The following is a 25,083-nucleotide window of genomic DNA, read 5'->3' as shown; positions in this document are numbered from 1 at the left end:
AAAGAGGCAGTGAGTTTGAAGGCAGGCCTTGAAATACATACACAGGTACACCTCCAATTGACTCAAATGATGTCAATCAGCCTATCAGAAGCTTCTAAAGCCATGACATCATTTTCTGGAATTGTCCGAGCTGTTTAAAGGCACAGTCAACTTAGTGTATGTAAACTTCTGACCCACTGGAATTGTGATAGTGAATTAAAAGTGAAATAATCTGTCTGTAAACAATTGTAAAAATTACTTGTGTCATGCGCAAAGTAGATGTCCTATCCGACTTGCCAAAACTATAGTTTGTTAACAAGAAATTTGTGGAGAAGTTGAAAAACAAGTTTTAATGACTCCAACCTAAGTGTAAGTAAACTTCCGACTTCACCTGTATATACTGTATTCTATTCTACTGTATTTTAGTCAATGCCACTCCAACATTGCTCAATCTAATATTTATATATTTTTACTTTTAGATGTGTGTATTGTTGTGAATTGTTTTTTGATAAATCTTCTAAATAGGTGTTTGTGACCAATAAACAGTGTTTTGAACATCAGCCCAGCTGCAATTCCACAGCACACATGGAGGATAGGATAAAGCCAGTGTAGATAAAAGAAAAACAGAAAATAACTCCATAGTGCCTTTTCTATAACAGTCACAGATCAAGAGTGAACACTGGACAGGGTTTGAAACCCACTAATATGCCATGTATCTATTTTGGTTCTGAACAGATGACATCAATGGGTAATTCCATAATATGAAACCAGTAAAAGTATGGTTGTTTCTGACCCCTGATTATTATGACAATGGCCAGAAATATTTGTCCATGTTTTTTTTTTTTTTTTTCAAATCACTAGTCATGAGTCTGAGGGCTTAGAGCCCAAATTCGTGTGACAGACGGTGGTAAGCAATAACTATCTTTATCCGCAATTTGGAATACCATCATTCCTACTAAAAATGTTCTGAGAAATTAGCCCTATTCATATTTGACCTATTTCAACTCTAAATATATTAACATGTGGCAGTTATGAATCTTATTAATGCTCTATTTAATGAATTTTTTATCAGTTGAGGCAGAGCAATTACTCCAATTCTGATGCTAGCAAAATTCCTCCGTTGGAGGATTAAGAATCAGAAGGGAAAATCAGGAATCCTCCAACCAGGATTTCTGAAAATTTTACAACCCTACATCGCCACCAATTTGAATCAAATAGGGATCTACCGAAGATAATTCAACTCAAAGGATGTTGGGTTAACTTTTGTGAATGCATTTAAATAACAAACTCAGCATTTCAGACAGTGGGTTTGATATAGGCTACAGAACAATGAGTAGAGATTTGGACACTATACACATGTCAGACATCTTTCCCTAGACAGAAAACATTTCTAATCCTCCCACCAGCAAGAGACTGCAATGATCCTCCAACTGAATCCATCAGCCTTTTGCTTATTAGCATAAAAATCATTACACAGTAAACCTCAGCTGTGACATTAACAGAACCAGATATGAATCCGCCAGTCTGACTAAAAGCATAATCTAAAAAACATTAAATTACCATCACCTGGCCGGCTGCCCTTGACTCTGAAAAACACAAACGCGAAGGTCCTGACATACAACAGGACAGGTGTGGATGAAAAAGTAGCCCAAAAGCTCAAACAGCCCCACAATCGTAAAGAGAGTGTGAATACCTGGATGTCAGTGTCCTTCACTGGCTCTAGAGGTTCAAAGGTGGTGGCAGCACTCAGGCTCTCCAGACGCTGGGAGATGTGGAAGATGTCCAGGCCTCTGGACCCCAGGAGGATGGACCTACAGGGAACAGAGGAAACAGCAAATTACATTTGTTTAGTAGACTATCCTCTAGAGCCCCCTATACTTGGTTGGGCTTCGACCACTGGTATCATATAAACACACATAAGACATGGAAAGATTTGTAGAATTTCAGGAAAGTATCTTAAAACTGCTACATTTTCTCTCCGGCAACAAGAGGGGTGTGAACAGTTTGGGGTCGCATTGGTTGTGAGGTTGGGGATCATTACTACGCCGAGAAATCAATTTCTATCTGAACCTTCGCCACCTAGGACATTTGTGTGACTGGACCTTCTCAAATAGCACTTGAGAACCCCTGCTCTAGAGGGCATAAAGTAAGTTGAATGCAATGCAGAACATAACACAGAGCTACACATCTCTAACATAAGATAGCTCCCATAAACTTGATGTCCCAGAGTACAAATACAGATGACAATGTAAGATGAAACATCTGCCCACTATCTCACACAATAGTGACCAGATCACGTAATTGCAAGCAGCCTATAAGCAGTCATATGTATTGTCATCTGAATAATAGCCAGTCATAATGATGAGCTTTGTGCAGGTAACATCAAAATCTTACTACCCTCAGCCTCATTCATGACAGGGGAAATCATAAAATAATAAAAGAGACTTTTATTAGAAAAGGCCCACACTTCATATCTGATTTTACATCATATCACAGACTATGAGGATCATCTCTACAATGAGTATGTTTACATGCACATAATTGGATATTAAACCTAATCATGTAAACGCCTTACTCTGCTTATCTTAAATAGGCATAAGGTAATAATCAAAATAAGCATAAGCCGATTTAAAACACCTGATTTTCTGCACAATCTTTCCGAATTATTAGGACATGATAACAGTTTAATCGGCGTTCCAGTGGTGTATTTGATCTGCACATGTGCCAGCACCAGGCAGCCTCTTATGCACAAGTGAAGTGAGTTTGGAAAAACTGAAAGTATGCATTTTAGAAATAGTAAACATACAAACTTTATATGTCCAAACTCAGAATCAAATAGTCTTCACAAAATAACAAGTCCCATTAGTAGCCTGATTTCAGATGTGTCCATGTAAACAGGATTATTAGAGAAATTGTGCTTCTTGCAAAGCATGTAAACGTTTTAAACAAACTATTATATTAACCTGACTATGCACAATCATTATTGTGTGCATGTAACAGTGCTCAATAAGAAAATATCAGTGACTGATACCCAAGAGAGAACTTACGCTTTCACGTCAGCAGCGTCTTGTGATGTTCGAGTTAAGGTGCGGGAGCGTAGCCTCTCTCCAGCCTGCTGGATCTCCTGAAGGTTCCTCTCAACATGAGGAAGCTCAGACACGGCCTCAGTCTCTGCTGCAAGCTGCTCTGCCTGCTGCAGGAGTTCTCCAAAGCCCTCCGCTTCCATGGCAACAACTGGGAGTCAACAGACAGGATGGCTGGATTAAAACAAATATAACTACACTGGATTAAATGGCATGCAGTCTTCATGACTCTAGCATAACTATTAAAAATACTACCTAGTCAAACCATTACTCTGTTCCAGCTGGCTGATAGGAGTTATTAGATCGGTATGGTTTGGCACAGCACAGAGAACTTGATCAATGAGAAGATTTGAAATAGACAATATGGCGGCCTACACGTTGTTGGATGACTTCATGGAGCAATGTTTTGTTTTTTAACCTAACGCTGTCAATAAATGTTCTAAAACATTTGTTGTCTTCTTCCAAGTTGGGAATTGAGGAAGTCGAAAATTCTCTGTAATACACCAACAAGTACCTAACCTGTAAGTAAAGCTGAGTTAGCCTGTAACAATCTGACTGCTAGCTATCCTAATCCTGGCTGGGAACATGCCATTTAAACTAATCAGTGACTGTCTGCTGTTTAGGCCTAATGACTGATTCCAGATATCAATCACTCCAGATACCACGAAAAGAATGTCTGTATGTAATGTTAGTGTATGTAACTATGTTGTCCAGACCAGGACTGATCACTGGACTGGTTCTATATAAATCAGTGTTTATTAATCTGTCACGGGCCACACCATGTACAAACTAATCTCATTTGTGTTTGGACCCTTTTCCCCAGTCGTCTGAAAATCGAACGATAGGCGCGCCTGCCCCCTTAGCACGATTAGCTATTAGGCTAGCTTGCTATCGTGGTGAGCCTCTTACTACGAATAGATTTTGATATGACTGTCTACAAAAAGTCAAATACGAATTACAAATTTTATGCCATCAACATTTTAAAATAAGTCCTTCGTTTAGCTAACGTTAGACAGGTACAAAGGAAAGCACATTAGCAAACGGGCTAGTGTCATGCTTGGCAAGGACAGACCGCGTACTGATGAATGGTGCTAGTATCAGCTAGCAGGATAACTACAATAACTAGTATCATTCCTTGCTAGTTATAACGCGTATTAGCTGGGCAACTTACAAGAAGCCTAGCTAGCAAATGATCCTTTCCCTTGTTCCACAACTAGTAGTTATAACAGTTATTTTCACTCTTTTGCGCTTATCTCATTTTCTCCACCGTCGTACATACATTTTACCCCGGCACTTCTGAGGTCTACGGTGATTGGATGATGTCTCGTTTTCCAAAACGACATGCGCTTTTTACTTGTGGGCACCTCTCTGCCGCCACCTGCTGCGCCGGAGTGTAATGGAGGTGGTAGATCGAGAAGTCACGCAACCTTGTGCCTACACCGTCATCATGGAGTGGGATCTCAGCCTCCAACCAAACCCCTTTTGGTTGAGTCTGCCTCATCCTCATTAGGGATGGGGACAAAATTATCATGTATTGCAATTGTCATTTTTCAATCAATTCAATGTGCTGGCATAACTGACTTGCCTAGTTAAATGAATACAATATGCCTTTTTTATAACCCCTTAGTGTGACAGGCCTGCTATGCCTAATTGGTAACTAAACACCCAAAAAGTACACACTCAACCTAATCTATTAATCACTTCTCAAAGCAGTGTTGACATGCAGGTTGAACTGATAAAACAGTTTATTCACATGTCACAATGTGTGCACATCATTTTCGTGATGTCGGCCAACCCATCTATACATACACAAAATAGTAGTGGAAAAAGGACAATTAGGCACTTAAACTTATGTATGACAGACCTGTGTGTAGTATTTAGATTTGCATTGGAGAAGATTAGATACCAGAAGGTAGCAGACACTTAGTCAAGGACAGGTATTAAGATTAGACTTGCAGGAACCACTGAGTCAGGACTGTGAGTGTGACCTTCATTGTTCCCACAATTACTCTGCAACAGCCTACTTGAGGGGCATACTTTGGTCCCCAGCAGCAATTGGTTCACATGTGTCTCCCATCCAAGTACTTCCAAGCCTATTCTAGCCTTCATTGTTAGGGAGACACAGTATAGCATATTGTGGATACATTTAGTACTCAGGCCATTTACCATTAAAAAAAGGGTTGTTGTGTCTGAGGTGGCTGTCCATCCTGGTTTCGTAGACTAGACATTACAGGACACAAATTGTTTTGATAGGCAACTTGTAACCTAAGAGGGTAACCAGAATCTCACAGACAACTAGCATTTTAACTTGATAAGCTAACCCCTTCCCAAACCTAACTAGCTAAATATTAACCACGAACTGCTTGGAGTAACCCTGGATTGTAAATTGTCATGATCAAAACTGTGATACAACAGTAGCTTAGACTTAGAAGTCTGTCCATAAAGCACTGCTCTACCTTATCGCTAACAAGGCAGGTCCTACCGGCCCTAGTTGTCACAGCTGGACTACTGTTCAGTAGTGTGGTCAGGTGCCACAGAGACTTAGGAAATGTACAATTTGCTCAGAACAGGGCAGCTCGGACACCCATGCCACAAGACATGCTTAAAGGTCTTAAAATCCCGAAGACTATGGGAGGCACACAGTATTACATAGAACAGTCCACAGGTAACTGATGCAAGCAGTAAGATCAGATTCAAAACTAATAATTCACCTTACGGAACAGCAGGTAATGTTAAGACATGCTAGCACACACGGTTTAGTGTAATACATTTTGTATGTGTAACGCTATTTACTGTTCTCTTGTTTGATGTAAGAGCCTTAGTGTTTCGACCCCAAGAACAGCTAATGGGGATCTGTTAAGAATTCAATTTTGTATTTAGACAAATTGCCAGTACAAAAAATAAAATCTTAAATGGAAACCTATGGTTAACTATGTGAATCCCCCACTTTTAATTTGGGAGGGAATCAAGAAACATGTAGACATCGGAAGGTAACTAAACATTGTGTTGTTGCCCACCCCCAGTAACCCAAATGAAAGTCAAACTCGAATAAGTTATATGCAATTTATTTTCTTACATTTAACAGACAAAGTACTAAATCTAGGCTCAAGATGGTACAACCAATTTCGTAGGGAATGACTGCATTGTCACAGTCATGCACCAGGCCTCACTGACAGCAGCTGGTATCGCAGGTCTTGCCCTTGCACACACAGCCTGAAGCACATTTACTGCAGTCGGAAGGACAGCAGGGGCAGCAACCTGATGGGACAAAAACAATCGATTATTGATGACCAATGACAGACTATTGACCAATGACAGACAAACCCATTAATAAGGCTCTAAGATGAGTTGTCAACTTGTCTCCCCAGGTGTGGTCAACTTAATCAAAGCCTTCCTTGTTCAGAGTCCTCTTGAAGAGCCTAATTAGGCTACCAGGTGTTCATAACTAAGTGGGAAGATGGTATTGACCAACCATGCTTTGAACTCATTGAGAAACACATGTTCTAATGGCCAACAGTGTCAACCATCAAGTACAGCCATCATGCTGGTAAACAAATGATAGTATTAAAAAATTACATTTCTTTTTATAAGTTGTGCAGTTGAATTTCTGCCGAAATTGCAGTTATCAAGTCATTTCCTTAGGTGAAGCCAGCATGAGAGAGAAGTCGGCGCTCAGAACATGACGAGTTTATTTGACGAGTGGTATTTACAACGTAACAAAACCAAAAAACTTACTTTTCTTACAACTGGTGCATGCGCAGTTGGAACACTTGCAGGATCCACCGCAGTTGCAAGAGCCAGCTACAAATAGACAGTTGCGTTAATAGATAATCAAAATGACAGGTAATTGGTTTTCGAATAAATAGGCCTACATTATGATTATATTAATCAATATACATGAAAACTTACTTTTAGAGCATTCACAAGGATCCATTTTTTCAGTTTTTGATCGCGATTATTTTTCCAAATGAAGTATTTCAGCTTAATTTCACTGTTGAGTTGTAAGCTTTAAATTTCTCTTTGGCGAAGCACCGTTTTTATAGCGTCAGGACAGACGGGTGCCGTGTGCAAAACAGTCTCGCGTTCAGACGCTCAGGGTTTGCACCCGGGTTATTTCATTATACTGCGCGAAAATAATCAAGGAAGAGTTTCCTATTGTTTCCAAATTCCATAGCCTGTTACATAACCTGATTACCACGTTGATCATCGATTAATTAAGGCTACACCCTTATTTATTTAACTATACAAACATTTATTGGGATCTTTTTTGTTTTTAGGAATGCCTTCAATAACCCCCAGGGTCTGGAGTGTTGTAATCAATCAAGCCATTATATTGTTATTTTACAGGCACGATCTAAATGTAATGTTCAAATTCATGATGATTTTAATTGTTATATACTATAATCTAATCTAGACATAGGCCTATAGATTAGAATGCGAAAAGTTAATATAATTATATTACTTGTCGGGAAGAATTTGAATAGGCCTAGTGTATTTGGAAATATATATTAAAACTACGATTTACAAATCACTACATTGTTGACTGGTTTTCGGTTGGACAGTCATCGTTACCGTGCACAGTGCACACGGTACGCAAATTATTAAACGGTTCAGTTGTCACTTTTTCGGGAGTGGTGTTGTCATTGGTGCTGTGTTGAGAGCTTCCAGTCCCGTGCTTCCTTTATCTGCACACGAGCTGTGCTCATGAGCAACATTCGAATGTGAATGAATCACTTTGCGCATGTCGACTGAGTGTTAGTATTTTTCTAGAATATCTTGCCTGAGTAAATGAGCTGTGTCATACCACAAACATTGTGCGACGTGATAAGAATAGTCACCGTCAGCAGCCAGACCTACAATTAATTACAAATGACAGTTAAGAAAACAAAAACAATGATGCATTCAGAACTATTCTATAAGCCTTTCATAAATACTTTCATCTTCCATCATGTATATATATAAAACAAATTTACCCTAATAAGAATCATGATCAATACAGAAATATATTTTAAACTCCATGAACGATGATGACTTCAAAGCACTTGTTTGGTACTGTGGAATAATGTGTTCGCGACAAAGTAACTTGAGCAGCTTTGAGTGATAAGTGAAGTCATTTGCAATATATATTTTTTATTTTTTTTAAATAACTGCCTTTGCATGGTTGTAGCTAGCTAGCTAACCCAGAAACATTGACAGTTAAAGGTCGAGGACTTCGGTAAGATATCGTCTCGCTTTATCAAATGGGCTAACTATATGAAATGCTTTGTATGTTCTGTCGACATATCTCATGTATCGTTGCATATGGAAATGGGGGAATAAATATACCTAACTATAGTAAGTAGTGAACGTCGTTATCTCTGATGAGTTACAATCGCTGACTGTCTTGTGGATGTGTTCATTTGGGAAAGATAATTACTGAAATGTTGCACTCTATTATTAACAATATTTTAATTAGTCATAGCTATGCCATCTATCTAGGTATCTGTTTATCTTTGTTGGCTATTTTCGAAGGCTAGGAGGAGCCAATGCAATGAACATGGAACGCCGGGACACCCAGCGGGCGCCTGGAGTAAGCCGTTTCAAAATCAAATGTTATTTACCGAGTACAACAGGTGTAGTAGACCTTACCGTGAAATGTTTACTTACAAGCCCTTAACCAACAATTCAGTTCAAGAAATATAGTTAAGAAAATATTTACGAAATAAACTAAAGTAAAAAATAAAAAGTCACACAATAACAATAAAGAGGCTATGTACAGGGGGAACCGGTACCGGGTAAATGTGCAGTGGTGCAGGTTAGTCGATGTAATTTGTACATGTAGGTAGGGGTAAAGTGACTATGCATAGATAGTCAACAGTGAGTAGCAGCAGTGTAAAAACAAAGTTTATGAGGGTAGTTTGCAAGTGGATGCAACATGCATGCATCTCCAGCAGTGATGATTAGATTTCTTACTCACCTCAGAACAAGCATCCAGTAGAACAAACTCACAATATGTACTGTGATTGGTTATTTTTGTTTTAGTATTGTGCCACCACTTTGGTGCCTACAGTGCCTTCGCAAATAATTCAGACCCCTTGACTTTTTCCAAATTTTATTAGGTTACAGCCTTATTCTAAAATGGATTCAATATTTTTTTCATCCTCAATCTACACACAATACCTCATAATGACAAAGCAAAAACAGGTTTAGAAAGTTTTGCTAATTTATACAAATTTAAAAATGGAAATATCACATTTACATTAGTATTCAGACCCTTTACTCAGTACATTGTTGAAGCACCTTTGGCAGCGATTGCAGCCTTGAGTCTTCTTGGGTATGACGCTACAAGCTGGGCACACCTCTATTTGGGGAGTTTCTCCCATTCTTCTCTGCAGATCCTCTCAAGCTCTGTCAGGTTGGATGGAGAGTGTTGCTGCACAGCTATTTTTAGGTCTCTCCAGAGATGTCTGATCGGGTTCAAGTCCGGGTTCTGGCAGGGCCACTCAAGGACATTCAGAGACTTGTCCTGAATCATTGTGCACTCTGGAGCAGGTTTTCATCAAGGATCTCTCTGTACTCTGCTCTGTTCATCTTTGCCTCAATCCTGACTGGTCTCCCAGTTCCTGCCGCTGAAAACATCCCCACGGCGTGATGCTACCACCACCATGCTTCACCATAGGGATGGTGCCAGGTTTCCTCCAGACACGACGCTTGGCAATCATGCCAAAGAGTTCAATCTTGGTTTCATCAGACAAGATAATCTTGTTTCTCATGGTCTGAGAGTCTTTAGGTGCCTTTTGGCAAACTCCAAGCGGGCTGTCATGTGCTTTTTTACTGAAGAGTGGCTTCCATCTGGCCACTCTAGCACAAAGGTCTGATTGGTGGAGTTCTGCAGAGAGGGTTGTCTTTCTGGAAGTGTCTGCCATCTCCACAGAGGAACTCTGGAGCTCTGTCAGAGTGACCATCAGGTTCTTGGTCACCTCCCTGACCAAGGCACTTCTCCCACGATTGCTCAGTTTGGCCGGGCGGTCAGCTCTAGGAAGAGTCTTGGTGGTTCCAAACTTTTTCCATTTAAGAATGATTTTTGGTACCCTTCTCCAGATCTGTGCCTCGACACAATCTTGTCTCTGAGCTCTACTGACAATTCCTTCACCCTCATGGGGTGGTATTTGTTCTGACATGCACTGTCAACTGTGAGACCTTATATAGACAGGTGTGTGCCTTTCCAAATCATGTCATATCAATTGAATTTACAACAGGTGGACTCCAATCAAGTTGTGGAAACATCTCAAGGAATATCAATGGAAACAGGATGCACCTGAGCTCAATTTCGAGTCTCAAAGCAAAGAGTCTGAATACTTATCTAAATTAGGTATTTCAGTTTTTTTATTTTTAATACATTTGAAAAAAAATCTAAAAACCTGTTTTCACTTTTCGTTATGGGGTATTGTGTGTAGGCACTCACCCTCAAGATGAACCATAAAATAAACCCTTGCATGGTTACAATGGGCAAGTTTAAAGGGATCCACCCATGCCTCACTGCAGTCACACAATCAGGGAAGGTATGGCCTCGCCCAGTTCCCTTTGGTAGTTGCCATTTACATGTATGCATGAAGCTTGATGCATCGTAATATAGCACTCCAGCTCAAGTAATTCAATCTTCTCTCTTCTATTAGGTGTTCATCCATAACCCTCACATGTGTGGCCAGTGGCAGGCAGCCTACCGTCTAAGCCAGAGTGCCCAGGACTCAGACATCTCTTTGCTCAACATCAACCAGGCATTGAGCTGCTTGACAGCTGGTACTCGAGGACCCAACACCACTGGAGACACGCTCCTCGTGGGCACCCAGACAAACCTGGCCTATGATGTACACGAAATTGCTGACATCTTCAACAGAGAGGTGAGCCAAGGACTGGACAGGAAGCAATGATACAACATAATCATGCTTCTGTTGTAGTAGTATTACATAATAATAACGTTTTGCAAATAATGATGCTATTTCCTTTCCTCTAGGTGACAGATGGGGACAATGCCATCGCTTTAGGGAAATTGGCGAATATTGAGTCCCCCCTCACCATCATCGGAGGAAACTGTGCCTTACAAGGATTTGACTGTGAGGGGAACGACCAGTTCTGGACGGTATGGATTGTGTTCCTCTTCATCATGTGAACTGTTGTCTAACATTGAAATAGGAATAGTTTTACCACAATTAAGGACATTATATGTTTGTTTGTTTGTCTGGGTTCCTTTTCAGGACACGGGGGATAATGTCCGGTCATTGGTTCTCTGTGTTTTTACTGGCAATTGAAAAAATGAGGTGACATTTTATTTAGCAGAAGTTTCATCCAAAGATGAAAGCAAGTACTTTGCAATGTATAGCTAGACGACTTTAAATGTTGTTATTACATAAATATACTAGATCCTAAAATGGGTAATATACTGTGTATATTTTATTTTGTCAGGTCTTTGCAGCTTCTTGTCAGATCAGAGGACTTTGACATTAGGGTATACAGATGCACAATTGCATCCTGTCGGGCTGTATCACTGCCTGGTACGGCAACTGCACCGCCCACAACCGCAAAGCTTTCCAGAGGGTGGTGTGGTATGCCCAACGCATTCCCGGGGGGAAACTTCCTGCCCTCCTGGACACCTACAGCACCCGATGCCATAGGAAGGCCAAAAAGATCATCAACCACCCGAGCCACTGCCTGTTCACCCCGCTATCATCCAGAAAGCGAGGTCAGTACAGGTGCATCAAAGCTGGGACCGAGAGACTAAAAAACATCTTCTATCGCAAGGCCATCAGACTGCTAAACAGCCATTACTAGCACATCAGAGGCAGATGCCTATAGACATAGATTAGGAATCACAGGCCACTTTAATGAAATGAAACACTAGCCCTTTAATAATGTTAGATATTACTTGTTAGATATTACTGCACTGTCGGAGCTAGAAGCACAAGCATTTCTCTACACCCGCAATAACTATCTGCTAAACACATGTGACCAATAAATTTGATTTGATTTTGATCAAAGAAGATGAACTTGTGAAAATGAGGTATAGCTCATATTACATACCTAGAGTTGTGTTTCTGCAGCTATTTGATGTTTAAAACTTAAACAAATCTTGCTGTGTATAGTACAGAAAATGTCAGCAAAGAGAGGATGTGTGCTGATTGTTCTCTCTTTGTATCTTTCAGAAGGTTACCTCCCTCTGTCATAAGCATGGCAGCAGGTTTGCTTATGCACTGGCCAATGGAACAGTGCAGTGCACTGGCCAATGACCACACTGCTCACTACTGGATAATCAAGGTACTGCAAGTTTTGAATGGGTGGAATATTAGTTTCCTTCTTAATGCATCCCTGTCACTTTACACAAAACGTATTGAATTTGAATCAGCATTATGTTTAAAGATGTGCCAATAACTGTCCCACTTTCCCTCTGCAGTCTAAGAACCATGCAATGAGCGTTCATGTATTTGACCTTAATGCTGACGGTGTTGTAGAACTCATCAAGGGCTGGTCCAATGGAAAGGTAAACCACCTTGATGTGTCAGTCAACAATCAATTTAGGGCAATTGAGAAGACCTATTTGTTAAAATGAGTACAGAACCAATCAAGGAGAGTCTTCAAAGTCCTCTAATCCTTCACTTTGTCACATTGCCTAGGACTGGTTGACACTTGGCACCAGCCTTTCCTCCAAGTGTAAGGAATGTTGTAAGGCCCCTTGACTTCACCTTAATTTACAGATTGATGCACGGAGCGATCGAAACAGGTGAAGTCATCTTCAAAGACATCTTCTCGTCCTCTGTGGCTGGAGTGGTGGAGAGGGACTATCGCATGGATGGACAGATCCAGCTCATCTGTACCTCTGTGGAGGGAGAAGGTAAAGACATGAGTAACACTACTAGTACTTCGTATAGGCCTAGTTTATTTGTGTGTATTCTCTCAGAATTTGTCTTTGACATCCAATGTGTTGTGTGCTGGTTGTCAGTGCGTGGCTACCTGCCTGCCAGTAAGGAGATGAAGGGGAACCTGATGGACTCCAGTGTGGAGCAGGATCTGATCCGAGAGTTGAGCCAACTCAGGCAGAACCTGCTACTGGAACTACGCAACTATAAGGAGAATGCCAAGGTTTCTAAGATCTAGGGCTGACCCCATTTAGTCCACTGGTCGATAGGCTGTTGGTCGACCGAGATTTTGTTTGTCGAGCTGTGGCAACCATATTTAAAAAATGTATGGCACACGAGACACCTGTCTGATTCACGCCTTTCTGAGCAGACTAATCCATTGCAGGCCGCGGGAATGGTACACCAGTACCAGTAGTACATTTAGCCTACTATTAATTTCCATAATTTCTCATCTACATTGTTTGTTTAATTACGGTCATTTCTGTTGTCATTGTAGGAGTGGAAATGTTGTCTGCAGAGCGCCCAACGTAGGCTACACTTGTGAGAAAAAGGTTTGGGTTTATTTAATTCCATTTATGAGTTGTCAATGTATTATTTGTCTTGTTTGGAGTGCTCCTGTCAATCTTGAGTAAAGACACACACCTGATTACACATAGAAGTAGGCCTAGGATACCTGGCCTGCGTGCAAATGTAGGCCTATGTGCCCATTTGGGGATCTCATACTATTTATGATAGTCTTAACTCACCATTACTGTGGAGCTTCTCAAAGTCATTTTTTCTTCGCCTCAAACAGCAAGTAAATTAAGTCTGTTTTTTACATCCATTGAGAAGGACAATCGTTCCTCAACGTAGCCTATTAGAAACATCTTTCCAGCTCTCTCCCTTTCCATAACTACTCAGCATGAAAGGGGAAAAAATGTCATTAAATATGCCTATCTGATTAATTCTTATCCATTCCGCAAATAGCCTACAGCTGTGTCTGTCCGGAGCTCACTGGAGCAGGAAACTCTGAGGGCCCAGAATATTTTATACAATGTTGCAAGTTTGCTCGCCTCATGCTGGATCAAGTTAATAGTTGACACAATGTGTCAAGTTCCTTGTAGACAGGCCATGCGTAGCCAATGTGATTCATAGGATATTTATTTTTATCAGGATATTTTCTACCTGCAATGTTTTTATTTGTTGGCTTTATATAGGCTACTTTTACATATTGGCAATAGAAGTTACTTTTAGATTTGTATCATTTTCATAGAATTTTGATTAACCAAATGATATTGATTTACTATAAATGAAATGAAACTGTTCTGGTTAGGTGATATTGATCTCTGGCTCCCTCTTTAGTCATTTTATGTCTTCATTTTTAATTGCAGTGCTTTAAGCATCAGACAGGCTCAGTAGTCTATATATAGTTGATTTTATTCAAACATAGGGTGTGTCTATATATATTTTAACATTTCGACCAATCGATTGGTCAAAAGAACAGACGACTCTCCTTCGACCAACATTTATTTTAGTCGGGGACAGCCCTACTAAGAACAGACACTGACGAACACTTTCACAGAATCAACTATGAGGATAAAGCTACAACCAAACACACGTTTACATTTATATATACACACTGAAACTCTCTGAAATAACTAATATTAGAAGAAAATGATAAAGCCCACATGTGCAATCAAACACCCACACCTCAGACAAACATTACCAGACCTATCAGTTACTGTACTCTGAGGAGAACATTGATCCTCCCACTCTATGTACAAACATACACACGCATAGTGTTTGTACCTTAGTGTAAAGGACTGTGTGTCTTGTGTCTCTGGTAGCAGGCTGTCCCAGGGACTTCAGAAGGTGATACCCAGATGGGGGTGATATCAGCCAATACCCAGCTCTAGACTGCCCTCTGTCAGAGCTGCCACGGAGTCCCAGAGGGCACACATAGAGCTCAGCATCTCCACGCCCAATGGTAAACACCATCACCCCAAACAGATACCCTCCCTACTAACCACTAACACATTCATGCACTGTCATCAAAACACAGTAAGCAGCTCACCTACACAGCCCTAAAACCACACAGAAACTCACCATGCTGACCAAACTTCAGCCTGTCCCACATTGAACCCAATCACTCTCTCCACTCACCATCCTATAATCCAGAATGTGCAGCCTCATGTGGCTTGCTGTGGTAACTGAGTGGGCTGAGTACTGTCCTCTTGGATTTCCCCCTACAGAGACCATCATTAGAGCCGTGCTGATTTTCGCTGAGGAAATTTTCAAGGGTGAAAGTCATGTGGTACACCCCAGTGCCCAGAATTGGTCTGGTTGTATCCGTGTTCACATCATTCCTCCCAAAGATATCCTTGTGGATCTACACATCAAAGCTTTTGTTGGCGGCAAGAGCAGGTACACATATTTTAATTATGAACGAGACAGCTGAGTCCTTTGCATAGATGTGTTAGTGAAGTGATTTGCCAGTGAAATTCACACTTTAAAACAACCAATCATTGATTTTGACTATCAATTACTTTCCAACTTTGTAAGTTTAGCAGTACTTTAGCTCTGTCTAATGACAACAATAAATCGTTTTGTAATTTGAATGTGCTTATTCTTTCTCTTCCTTTTCCTCCAGCGTTCAGTTCCACGTCTTTGAGATCATGCGTCAGCTGCCTGGCTTCTCCATGTATGATCTTAATGTTGATCCTGAGGTATCTCAACCTACTGGGAAAGTCACCTTCGCCAGGCCACAGAGAGTAAGCACATTCATTCTTTGTATCTCTCGTTCTCTTACTCTAACTTACACACACACACTTCCATGTGCTGTCACGCTCCTCTACAGACTCTTCCAAGCCCCTCTGGCATTCTGCTTCACAGTAATGTTAACTGTTATTACAGAAAATCTGTATTCTCGTCTTTAGGTCGTCATGTGGCTGAACCAGATCTTCCTCCTACCGGAGGGCATTGATACCCCAGTTGTGACGTTCAACTTTCTGCGCCGTGGGCAGAGGTATGTCTACATGTGTTAACACACATCTTCGTGCACAGGAGATCTGTAGTATTTCAAAATGGCCCCTTCAGTGGTTCTTTGTTTTCCAATCAGATCACACTAATCACAGACGACATAGACCTACAGGCAAAGGCAGACTTTCCCACGTACTTTGGGAAGCTGCGGACCACCATGACTGAGGTGAACAAACCTGTTCCCACACAACCCACCTCAACCTTCACACCAATAGCATTTCTCTCGTTACCAACCTCACAACACCTTTGATATCGCTTTATTTTTGTGTAGTTGGCCTAACATTTCAATGTTATTTTTCAGTCGACTCGGTTCGACGTCTCACTATGGGACACACCCACTTTTACGGGTCATTGGTTGAAGCCTTATTCAATCAAACCTAACAGGCCATTCAGAGCTTTGTGGGTGTATGCCCCTCGTGTCTATATAACATCCTGCACTGCTCTGGTTTCCTATTTCTTTGCATCATCACAAGTCTATTTGGGTACTAGCTCATTAAGCAACGTTCTTCAGAAAACTAGCTCTCAACTTAACTTTTCTTTCCTGGTGGGTTACCACCCCACCATGGAGAATTGGGTGGCTTATTTTCTATTTTCAGGAATTCTGAAATCTTCAGCTTCACTTTACAGAGTGAAAATACCTTAGTTAGCTTGTTAGCAGCACTTTTTGTCGTTGGCTAGCTACAGTACATCTGTTGCCTGGCCTTGTTAGCTAGCTTGCTCCACTGCTTTAGCATCCCGCTAATTGCAGGTTCCCACAAATTTAAGCTACTTATACCTGGGGTCTCTAGCTCTCTGTCGGATTCCACCGTTCGGAGCTAGCTAGCTAAACTTTTGAATGTCTTGGCTGTGTAGTGTGCTAACGGATCCGCTGGTGTTTTAGCTAGAATCCTTTGGGCTAAACCCTCATTCGGTTTGTTTGGCTAGCACGAGCGGTGCTGTTTCTTCAGTGTGTTACCCCACCATTGAAGCACCATCCCTTTTACCTTCCCCTGTGAATGATAGCCCAGCCGTTCGTTCTACCTCGAGTTATTTGGTTTACACACCGAGTCGGCACTTGGTATCTCATGCGACGGCTCGGCTAGCTGGCTATCGTCACTCAGGTGAAGATTGCGGGCATTACAATTGCGAGCATTACATGTCCGGGACAGATTCCCATCCACTCTGTAATACTTGGCTAGGCGTCGAACACGCCATGGAGGCTCTCGTCGACCCCACTAGTTGTGTGCATTGCGCTCAGATGGGCTCCGGTGGCCTAAGACGTAGAGCCAAGTACATGGAAAGTATTGCCCAGGCCTCGTCCTTGCTCGAAGACGACTCTGTTGACAATGAAGTCCCTGAGGAGGGAGAAGCTACCGCCTCTGTCTGAGGCGGACCTTAATTCTGATGAATCCGGAAGTGAGGACGACAGCATGTCTCTTGCCGCATCAGCCTCTCTAACCAGGAGATGGATTACGCCCCTGAATAATTTCTCCCCTCTACTCAGTTTGTGCTACCCAGCCAGACTGCAGAGGTAGGACATGAGTCAATAACTGACCTCTCCTTCTTCGAGGCAATCAGATGCACTGCAACCAAATTTGATGTTGAGTATTCAACGCCTCCCACACCTTACAAGAAGACTAGGATGGATGGAATCTCCTCTCAGAGTAATTCTACATCCGTCTGACAGCGTGTACCAGCCTTCCTAGACTGTCTGGCGTTGTTGGAGTCTTCCTGGGTGTGCCCCTCAAGTCACCTTCTCCTGTGACTGGCTACCCCTACTTGGATATGCACAACATGGAGTCGTCGGGATGGCTCAGCCCGCCTCCCGTGGAGCCATCCCTGGCTGAGCTCCTCTTCCTCTGCCCCCAAGCTCGCTCATCCCAATGACCGCTTCACCGCGTCAATGTATGAGAGGATCTACCGATCTGCATCTCAGGTGGGGCGCTCCGTGAACGCTGCTGCCCTCCTCTCCATATACATGGCGGTACAGAGTGCGCAATCTCTGTCCGGTCTCCAAGCCACTTTCCTCATCATGGGATTTGGCACTGGTTCTGGATGAACTTACAGGCAATCACTTTGAATCCCTGGAGACAGTGGATCTTAAGACTCTGTCATATAAAACAGCCCAGTTGCTCGCCTTGGCTATGGCCAAGTGTGTTAGCGACCTTCATGTGCTCTCGGTTCATCCTTCATGCACTCAGTTTCCCCCCCGACTACTCCAAGGCTATGAAACATCCTTACGCCACGTTCATTCCTAAGGTCATTCCCATGACTTATAGTAGTCAAACCACTGACCTTTTTTCCCTTCCACCCTCCGCCGTTCTCTTCTCCAGAGCAGCGGCGCCTTAAGTGCGTGCACTGCGCAGCTACTGAACATGGACAGCACTAGGCCATTCCGAAGTTGTGACCAACTTTTTGTTTGCTTTTCCACCCCTGATCTGGGTAGGGCTTTGTCCAAACAATGCCTCACCCATTGGGTAGTGGAGGCTATTGCCAAGGTGTACAGTTGTCTGGGATTGCAGTCTCCCCTGGGTGTCCGCGCACATTTCACTTGAGGAATTGCCACGTCATGGGCACTGTATATAGGCATCTCCGTCTTGGAGATTTGTGCGGCTAGTTAGGCTTCTTCTCACACCTTTGTGAGGTTCTATTGCGTGGACGTTACTGCGCCCTCCCTGGCGCACAGAGTCCTTGGACTGAAGCTGAGTAGGATGGATCAGGTACATTACCATGTACCACAACAGGCTTCTCAGGAAAGGTACTATTGGCAATCGGGGAGCTTTGCAAGTGTCCCATAGTGAAATGTCCAACCGAGTTGACTGAAAGAAAACTTTGGGTTACGGTATGTAACCCCGGTTCTCTGAAGGAGATCTCACCAGATTGCCCCTCTTGCACGATTTGTGTAAGAGGTAGTTCTTAGAATGAGGAAACCAGAGCAGTGAATGGTGTTATATATAAAGCTCTGATATGGGGCGTACACCCATAAAGCTCTGATATGTCTGTTAGGCATGATTGGTTTCAACCAATGACCAACAAAATAGGGCGTGTCCCATAGTGAGATGTCTTCCTCATCTCCTTCAGAGAAACGGGGTTACATACCGTTACGCAAAGTTACCTATTGTTTGAACAGGTAGATGACTATCACTCTGTCCACCAAATGCTGATGGTGGCCATTGCAGATCATTCTAATCACATCCGTAACATGCTGGAGCAGGCAGAGGACGCACAACTCATGGGGGACAAGTTAGTGACGCCATAACAACCACCATGATTTCTCTGCTTGGCTTTTCTTTTCATCCCTTCATCTTTTTGCATGACAGGAGGAACATGAAGAAGCTCTACATTGAGCTCTATGACCTGAACAGAGACCTGATCAATGAGTACAAGATCGGATCCAACAATCACAATGTTCTTAAGTCTGTCAACCAGGCCCATTCAGAGGGCAGGGAGACTGAGAGGTGAGTAGGGGTTGACAGGGTGATCAGTGGGGGATAGCAATTGTAGAGGTTTGAATGTGTTTTGAAGGGTTCAGGTCTTTCCTAACCTCTACTACTATGTGTCTCTCTCAGTGGGTAAGCCAAAGAATCAGGTTATCACAGCCTGCCGAGACACTATCAAAAACAACAATGTCAATGCCCTGTTCAAGATCATGAGAGCAGGCACAGCCTCTTCCTGAGGGTACCCCCTGTGTGAGAGGGGGGAGCCAGTCCGGGGGGAGCCAGGAGAGGAGGCTTTATAAGTGTGAAGAAAGTCTAGTTCACTAGTGACAAGGCCTGAAGAAAAGACAGGCCTCTCCTGCACCCCTAGATGTCATATTGGTCAGCAGTGATGTTTTAGAAGAGTCAGTGGGTGGGAGTAACTGTCACGTTGTAAATGTGGTTTTCTAGCCAAAGAAATCTATACTCCTTTAATGTTAAATGGGACCAGCATAGTGTGATACACGTTTACATTTTATAGATTGTAAATAGTCAGGGAACTTTGTGTGTGCAGAAAATGTAACCCTAAATTAAATGGTCTTTTAACTTAATATGTCTGTTTTTGGTTTTCATTGTAGTATTTTCATTCAAGTCTTGTTGGTTGAATGAATGTCTTCAATGTCTCTCAGGCCAGATTGCTGTTAAGTGAATCCAGCTCCTAAATTGCAGCCATTTAAGACAGCTAGGGGCTAGAAGTGCATATGGTGCTGTATTGCAAGAACATCAATCACCACGATAAAAGTACAAAGTGTCTGACAAAAAAATAAGTCTGCTAGGTCCGGATCATTATGCTCCCCCCTTTCCCCTTCCTTCATATTCTTGGAGAGTCCGCTTCCAGTTGCTGCGTTGGCATCTGGCGTACAGCTGGACCAGCGACTCCCACACGTGTCACGTGACCAGTGAAATGAATACCGTTAAAATGCTGTCTTGCCAATTTTGCACGTTTTTCAAAAAGTTAACTTTACCTTACTGAGCCTCCCTCCATACACCATGTAGGTCTGTATTCATTTCATGTATTTTTCTCTCTCCATTTTAAACTTCGTTTTTGTTGGACCCCAGCACTGTCAGAGACTGCAGTTTTCATACAGAAACCAGATGTTCCCGGGTTTGGCAGTGTCGCTATAAATTGCTTTGGTGACTTTCATCTGTTGTGGTAAGTATGATGACTGATGCGTAGATTGAATACTTTGTACACATATACTGATACAATACAAACGCTGTCATTCAATATAGGGCTCCCTGTATTATGCAAACATGCAACAGTCTGGCAATTATATGTAAATCTAATGCGTCATGGTCGGCTTTTTCTTTTTTTACATGCGACAAAAGCTTTCCTTTGAGTTAACGCATACATGTCTGAAAAATTATGCATTTTAAGATGCATTTTTGCAAATTATAAACTGCATGGTGAACCAATAAATAGTTACATTTGTGAAGGAGATTAAGATAGGGACATTGAGTTCGGAACACTATGTTCTAACGCACACAAGAAAGAATTTTCTATTTAGAAATCTTATGTAGAGTTTACATACGATCCGACAGCCCTCATAATAGCCGAATTGACCAGATTTGGGGTTAGGTCCTATAGGAGAGGGGTGGCAATGAAGTCGTTCTTCAAAATCTTTTGGAACATTTTGGTCTGGCTTAACATTTGCTTCTGAGGTGTCATTTGAACGCTAACTTGGAAACCGTGGTCAATTTCTGTAGACTACTGGGAGATGATCTGTTCTGTTCCTTTGAGGGGGCGTGTCTGCTATAGGAAAAGGTATGAACATTCTTGCATTAGTTCTGGAAACTTGGGGAAATGAGTTTGAACTGCAGATATCCCTGTAATGGCGCCTCAGATAATTTATGAATAATAAAGTCAAAGAAAAATAAGAACAAAATATACAAAGTAACTGCAAATATAAAAGTAACAACAACAACAAAAACTTTTGTCAAATATATTTTGTTATTTTCCTTGTTTGTGTACAATGTAATTCTCGTGATTTATTTTCATATTTAGGATTACAGCCTGCCGAAGAGATTAAATGGAATGAATTTTGCAGACTAAAGGGAAAACCCCTCTGAGATACTGGAGTAGAAACATAAGGACTGCAGAGTGTTGGGTTACTGAGCATTATCCAGCAGGACCTCAGGGTCCCCCAGAAAACCTCTCGGGAATTGCTCTTGCATGGGTGATCAGTATTGTGAACTCTTCACAGGATGCTGTATGGAGCTTTCTGATCTCAGAGATCCTGAGGAAGAGGAAAATACAAATTAATGGGAAAAGCCTTTGAAGGGAAATAGGTTCAGTAGGACACAATGAGGAGAATTCACATAAAAGGAGATGTTCTGTGCACCCTGCTCATGCTGGGGCTACTCTGTCTGCTGTTGTACGCCCACCAATGCTTCACTCCCACCTGGGACACTTGGCACTTAGAGCAGGGCTCTACAAGCTCCCGTGCTCTTCTAGGGGCTCTACCAGAGAGCCACGTGACTAAACTGGTCCCCTCTACGCACCCAGATAAGACAAAGTGCCAGTCTGAGCCTCAGTCACATCCGAAGTCCAAACTTCAGTCTAAATCCAAACCTAAGGCCAAGACCAAATCTAGATCCAAGTCAAAGAAAGATGAGGGGACAAAGAAGGTTGCTCCAACAAAGGCTGCTCCTGTTTTACCCACACAACCACCTTTTGACTTTGAGGGTTACCTACGAGATAAGGACAACCGGGACTTCAGACTGCTGATAGACCAGCCAGGGAAGTGCTCAGGCGAGCTCTACATGCTCATTACTATCAAGTCCGTAGCAGCAGACTTTGAAAGAAGGCAGGTAGTGCGGCACACCTGGGGAAGAGAGGGTGTTCTCCCGGATTTGCAGACAGTGAAGACTGTATTCCTCCTTGGGGTACCCAGGAACAAGACAGCCCTGCCTTTATGGGACCGGCTCCTTGCCTATGAGAGCCACACCTTTGGGGACATTCTCCTCTGGGACTTTGATGACACATTTTTCAATTTGACACTTAAAGAGACCCACTTCCTCCAGTGGGTGAATGACAGCTGCTCCAATGTCCAGTTTATCTTCAAAGGTGATGCTGATGTCTACGTGAATATAGACAACATTTTGCAGATGCTGAAGGGTCAGAAGCCTGACAAGGACCTCTTTGTGGGTGACATAATCCACCACGCCCGCCCCATCCGCCGGCGCAGCAGCAAGTACTTTGTGCCTGAGTTTGTGTACGGCCAGACGATGTATCCATCATATGCAGGAGGGGGAGGCTTTGTGATGTCCGGCCACACCGCCAGGCGGCTGAGTGGAGCGTGTCAGCAGGTAGAACTATTCCCCATCGACGATGTGTTCTTAGGCATGTGCTTAAAGAGAATCGGAGTCAAACCGTCACGCCATGAAGGTTTCCGTACATTTGGAATTGTGCGCCCCTCGGCTGCTCCCCACCTCCAGGTGTTTGACCCTTGTTTCTACAGGGAGCTGATGGTGGTACACAGCTTGACAGTGCCACAGATCTGGCTCATGTGGAACCTGCTGCATGACCCCCAACTGAGCTGTCACAGTAACCTGGCCCCCACCCCATGGCCCTTTAAGTGGAGGGGCAAGGTACTCGGAACAACAGGACAGAAGGACTCCGAGACTACAGTGGAACAGGACTATGATGTTACAGTGTTTGTAAAGCATTGAGGGCTTTGTGTTATGTCGATTAGAGGGACTACACTGTGAAAGAGCCATTGGGATATGGAAGCTGTGATTGAATGTTTGGTACAGTTATTTTTAGGTAATACAGTGGTTTTTGCTTAACAGTTTACAGCCATGGTAAATGTGCATCGTCTCTAGGAAACAGTATTTTTTCTTATCTTTTTCTTGGAAACATCCTGGATGTAAAACCAGTTGGTAAATGTATTGTGGTGGTAATGTTTTAAAAACACCCCTGCTCCATTTAGGTACAGTATGACTTACTTTGTTTATTTTATTGCACAGAGCCTCAATAAGGTCAATATAGATTGAAACATGTGCCAGGTTGATTTTGTGCAGTTGAATATACAGTACAGCGTTGTAAATTAAGAATCTTTGGGTGCGTTCGTAAATTCACTCTGGCTATCTACTCTGATTTCAGAGCACTCTTGTCTGAGTGTGTCAGAGCGCAGAATAACTGATGAATTTACGAACACTCAACACCCGTTGAATATGGCCGGTGTCAGTAAACGTCGGCAAAAAAAAGTAATTAAATTGTTTCCAGCAGCACAGTTACAGTCACCAACGCTCTGGATAGCTCTGCTAGGGCGAGTAAAATGGTTCGAGTGAGGTGTTCTCTAATTTGTGTCTGGAAGTAGCTAGCAAGCTCTGAAGCGCAACGCTCTGAATTTACGAACGGACAATCTGACAACGCTCTGAATTTACGAACACCCAGAGCGCACTCTGAGTGCACTCTGGCAATCCAGATTGAATGTACGAACACACCCTTTGTGTGCGATTACACATCAGATGATACATGTAGGTAGACTTGAATCTGAAATGAAGGGAGACAAAGCTCAAAGCATCAACTGTAGCTGTGGCAGGAAGTCCCCAATGGACCTCATTATATATATACTGAACAAAAATATAAATGCAACAATTTCAAAGAAATGTTGTTCCACTCCTCTTCAAAGGCTATGCGAAGTTGCTGGTATCTTTGCATTCAAATTGCCATTGATAAAATGCAATTGTGTTTGTTGTCCGTAGCTTATGCCTGCCCATATCATAACCCCATCGCCACCATGGGGCACTCTGCTCACAATGTTGACATAAGCAAACCACTCGCCAACACAACGCCATACATGTGGTCTGCGATTGTAAGGCCGGTTGGACGTACTGCCAAATTCTCTAAAATGACGTTGGAGGCGGCTTATGGTAGAGAAATGAACATTCAATTATGTGGCAACAGCTCTGGTGGACATTCCTGCAGTCAGCATGCCAATTGCGCGCTCCCTCAACTTGAGACATCTGTGGCATTGTGTTGTGTGGCAAAACTGTACACCTACCTTTTATTGGCACCAGCACAAGGTGTACCTGTGTAATGATCATGCTTTTTAATCAGCTTCTTGATGTTCCACACCTGTCAGGTGGGTGGATTATCTTGGCAAGGGAGAAATGCTCACTAACAGGGATATAAACAAATTTGTGCACAACATTTTAGAGAAATAAGCTTTTTCTGCATATGGAACATTTCTAGGATCTTATATTTCAGCTCATGAAACATGGGACCAACACTTTACATGTTGCGTTTATATTTTTGTTCAGTGTATTCTTAGAAACGTTCCAACAGAGGTACAGTTTACATATTCATGAATGTTATGTGCACAGCACCTACTTTAGTTCACAATTAGCTACACTGAAGATGACAATCACCAAGAAACAAACCAAAGCCCAGAGTAAACCCTGAAAAGTTAAGGGAGGGTGGTGTGCTTTCACTTACAATACTTCTGATAATCAGAATCCTTACATGCTGTTTCTTTTTAAACGTGTTATGTTCAGCTATACCTCCAACTGTAGTCCAAATGCTGTAAGTAGACGACATGCTGTTGATATCAAAATGTAAAGCAATCCGTTAACACTGAAATTGTCCCTGGTGGAAAACATGTGCATGTACTGCTTTTTTTGTTCTTTAAAAAGAAAAAAATACAGCTCAAG

General features: G+C 42.4%; 3 protein-coding genes and 1 pseudogene across 5 annotated transcripts in view; 2 read left to right on the top strand and 2 right to left on the bottom strand.

Annotated features, from left to right (window-relative positions):
- The window catches only part of nup93 (nucleoporin 93), a 33,723-nt gene extending 29,236 nt beyond the window's left edge, over positions 1-4,487 (bottom strand). The window contains exons 1-3 of one of the 3 annotated variants that reach the window (XM_071416968.1): positions 4,342-4,487; positions 3,027-3,213; positions 1,673-1,790 (exon numbers count right to left, since the gene is read on the bottom strand). In XM_071416968.1, the coding sequence (XP_071273069.1) occupies positions 1,673-1,790; positions 3,027-3,213; positions 4,342-4,405 (369 nt within the window). In that variant the 5' untranslated portion in view covers positions 4,406-4,487. Of the gene's footprint in view, positions 1-1,672; positions 1,791-3,026; positions 3,214-3,317; positions 3,423-4,233 lie in introns of those variants that run through there. The other 2 variants (XM_071416969.1, XM_071416970.1) reach the window with 2 other exon arrangements.
- Positions 4,488-6,111: 1,624 nt separating this feature from the next.
- Positions 6,112-7,211, bottom strand: mt2 (metallothionein 2). Its single transcript, XM_071416967.1, has 3 exons — positions 6,972-7,211; positions 6,798-6,863; positions 6,112-6,320 (listed from the first exon to the last, which is right to left on the bottom strand). Exons 1-3 carry the CDS (start codon positions 6,994-6,996, stop codon positions 6,229-6,231), a joined length of 183 nt encoding a protein of 60 aa, XP_071273068.1. The 5' UTR covers positions 6,997-7,211; the 3' UTR covers positions 6,112-6,228.
- A 3,335-nt stretch (positions 7,212-10,546) lies between these two features.
- On the top strand, positions 10,547-19,976 carry LOC139530949 (BBSome complex member BBS2-like; annotated as a pseudogene).
- Positions 19,977-20,101: 125 nt separating this feature from the next.
- Positions 20,102-25,082, top strand: b3gnt9 (UDP-GlcNAc:betaGal beta-1,3-N-acetylglucosaminyltransferase 9). The gene is made up of 3 exons (XM_071416962.1): positions 20,102-20,578; positions 21,133-21,190; positions 21,431-25,082. The coding sequence occupies exon 3, from the start codon at positions 21,730-21,732 to the stop codon at positions 23,095-23,097; it is 1,368 nt and encodes a 455-aa protein (XP_071273063.1). The 5' UTR covers positions 20,102-20,578; positions 21,133-21,190; positions 21,431-21,729; the 3' UTR covers positions 23,098-25,082.
- The last annotated feature ends 1 nt before the right edge of the window (position 25,083 follows it).

Source organism: Salvelinus alpinus, chromosome 9 (genome assembly GCF_045679555.1).
Source record: "Salvelinus alpinus chromosome 9, SLU_Salpinus.1, whole genome shotgun sequence".
NCBI classification, from domain to species: domain Eukaryota; kingdom Metazoa; phylum Chordata; class Actinopteri; order Salmoniformes; family Salmonidae; genus Salvelinus; species Salvelinus alpinus.
Note: the sequence above shows the minus strand (reverse complement) of the source record. Positions and strands in the feature narration are given on the sequence as shown.